The sequence below is a fragment of the Calonectris borealis genome, chromosome 24 (assembly GCF_964195595.1).
Source record: "Calonectris borealis chromosome 24, bCalBor7.hap1.2, whole genome shotgun sequence".
Taxonomy (NCBI): domain Eukaryota; kingdom Metazoa; phylum Chordata; class Aves; order Procellariiformes; family Procellariidae; genus Calonectris; species Calonectris borealis.
Window position 1 is genome coordinate 2,599,237 of NC_134335.1, and position 2,993 is coordinate 2,602,229.

Sequence of the window (2,993 nt, forward strand, 5' to 3'; positions counted from 1 at the left end):
AAAAAAACTATGTAATTGTAAGAACTGTTAGTTGTTGACTGTAATATGTAAGTGATATATAAAAAGGACTACTATCTTTTAAACTCTTTTTTAATACTCTGTTAACTTGCTTAGTGTGAGTGTCATCTAGTAATGCATTAAATTGGTTTCACTACCCAGAACTAAATTTATCAGTTGTTTGGCAATTGAGCTTATCTAGGCTTTATCTGTCATGGCTTATGCAGGTTTTGCAATATCTATCCTTGGAACTTGATAGTACCTTAGTGTTATTAAATCTCTCTAGTGTAGTGTCTCATCTCTACTGATGACTATTCAACAGCTAAAGCACCTTGTGCGTTTCAATTTAAAATGAAAGATGAAATTGCTGCCACAGTCTTCTTCATCACAAGGCTAGTGAAAAGGGAAGACAAGCTGAGCAAGCATAAAATGGAGAAATTTGCAGCTAAGCTGACGACAATACTGTTCGAAAAGTATAAGAATCACTGGTACTTGGACAATCCATCCAGAGGACAAGCCTTCAGGTAAGAGGGCCCTTAGTAGAAGAGGAGGGGGAATGGAGCCTTTGCATGACATTGACGATGCAGCAAGTACCCTTTCAATGCCCGCAGCCCTTAAGTTGGAAATAAGTGACACAAAACTGAAAGAGAACCACATAGCTATCCCTTAAGCTTGAGGGAAGAAGTGTTATTAACAGGTAAAGATGCACCTATTTTGAAAGTGTTTTCAGTGTGCCTGTGTAGGTATGACTAGAGAGCTGAGGTGGAAATCTTAAGACAATATGCACAAAGTGTCTTGAGTAGCCCTCTGACTTCTTGTATGCAGAATTCAAGTGGTCTTAAACTGTCTTGTGGAATTGTTGTAACCGCTTTTCATTCTCAAAAATTACTCATAAAGTGAGTTGCTGTGTTTAAAACAAACAAAACCTTGTTTGGGTTCATAAATCAGCTTGTTAGGCTAACTTGCTTGTTGGGGCTACCAGTAAGAACTTGCATCAACAGGCTAAATGTGTTGAGAAAATAAATAGTGAACTTAAGTGTACTTCTGTATAAGCAGAACTTTCAAAGTTGCAGTGAACTCTCAAATCCACCTATACTTTGTCCTCACCTAGGTGTATAAGGATAAACAAACATCAGACAAGAGATCCACTGCTGGAGCAAGCTTGTGTGGAGAGTAATGTGGACTTTAATAAGCTTGGTTTGCCAAAAGAGATGACACTATGGGTTGATCCGTTTGAGGTGTGTTGCAGGTGAGTTGAGAAGCTGTGACTAACGTGTCAAGTGCCCTGTACAATCTTGATCAACTCCAAGCCCGTTAGTAGAGTCTTAATGTCTGAGGGTATACTTACTTCCTAGTGTCAGCTGACTACTAACAAATGTGCATACTGCTATGCAGAGCTGCATTATACAAATACAGTCACTTTCAGGTATGGTGAGAAGAACCGGCCCTTCACAATTGCGCACTTTGAAGGAGAGGAGAACCCAGAGCTGCCTCAGCAGATCAGCTATGCTGTTGACAAAGCAGCACTAGACTGTCATTCTGGCATTTCTTCAGATGAGGAGAGCTTCAACAAGGAGCCAAAAGCTATCCCCACTGTCAGCAATCCTAACAGTGTCTACCAGGTAAGCATGTGGTAATGCTATGTGGCTTTCCGTAGGAGCTAGCATCTGGCCTCTAGGTTCCATCATGAAGGAATGCAATAGACTTAACTGATGGCCAGACTAATCTTCCCCTCTTTCCCCAATACATTTTAACATTATCTCATTTCTTGCCGTTTAGTTCAGTGACCACTGCAAGGCACCCATACAGCCCTGGTCTCAGTATCTTCATAGGAAGACCTATATGACTGATGGGTCATACTATGCCCAGCACAGGGGTTACAAAGTCTACAGGCCAACAGCTGCTTTCACAGGACTGCGTGTTGATAGATACCACTGGATCAATACCAAGCAGTAGATCTGTGGCTGCAGCTGTTATAGGCTGTTGAAACTCTGAACTATGGTATGGGATGGAGGCTGGCACTACAACGTTTCATAAAAACAGAAAGCACTTACTGTCTAATCCCTATCTCTTACTTTGTACATCTGAAAATTTTGGATTTTATTATATAACCTTTTAAATGTTTTATTAATGTTAACATAAGATTGAAAATTAGTGTGAGACTCTACTTGTAAGTTAAAAAGGAAATGCATATATCAATAAATCTACTCATGTGTTTTTTAAAAGCTGTTTGATATGCTATCAGTGACCTGAAGGGAGTTAAAAAGATTTTTGGTGAAAATACAAGCAAGTCAAGGAAGATAAAAGCATCCTCCAAGTTGCTTTGAATGATAGTCTGCTTCCTTCTTCAAAGGTAGCAAGGACAGCCGCATTGCGAGCAAAACATCTACACATCACAAGCAGAATCACCTCTATGCTCCCCCTTGAGTGAAGCTTTGGTATATGCAGCTGTGAAAGACTGCCTTGTGGCTCCAGCTAGGCTTTTGCCTCTAGACTATAGCTTACCTGTCAGAAGAACAGGAGAGTGGTGAATACATGGTGGTGTAGCTTTCCATCACCTTGTAGAATGATGGAGCTGTTATCTCTAAGGATGTTTAGCCTGCCAGTTTACAATACTGTGGCCCATAGAAAGCTTTTATCATAGCTCCAGACAACTTGAGTCAAACTGTCTTCTAGCTAGAACTAGAACTCCAGACAGATGGAGACTCCCCTTTCAGTGGAAAAGGACTCACTGGAATACTAGTGGGTTTCAAAACTATGCTCTGGGATATTGTTTCCAGTACTGACTAAAAAATGTGGTCTTAAACAATCAGAATCAGCATAACTTTGCTCTGTTGACCTGCAGTATGTCTTCCTACTGACTTGTCACCTACTCCATTATAGCCTGTTGATTAAACTGTGGGCATAAGGGTTACAGAAGTGATGTCAATACCTTCTGTCTTGCTGGTTAATCTGGTCAAAATGCTAAACAAACTAGTTTGTCAAAACTTAATAGC

At 40.3% G+C, this 2,993-nt stretch overlaps 1 protein-coding gene across 1 annotated transcript; it reads left to right on the forward strand.

Annotated features, from left to right (window-relative positions):
- The first annotated feature begins 348 nt into the window (after positions 1 to 348).
- On the forward strand, positions 349 to 1,953 carry BTG4 (BTG anti-proliferation factor 4). Its single transcript, XM_075172807.1, has 4 exons — positions 349 to 521; positions 1,109 to 1,246; positions 1,424 to 1,619; positions 1,777 to 1,953. The coding sequence occupies exons 1-4, from the start codon at positions 349 to 351 to the stop codon at positions 1,951 to 1,953; spliced, it is 684 nt and encodes a 227-aa protein (XP_075028908.1).
- Positions 1,954 to 2,993: the final 1,040 nt, after the last annotated feature.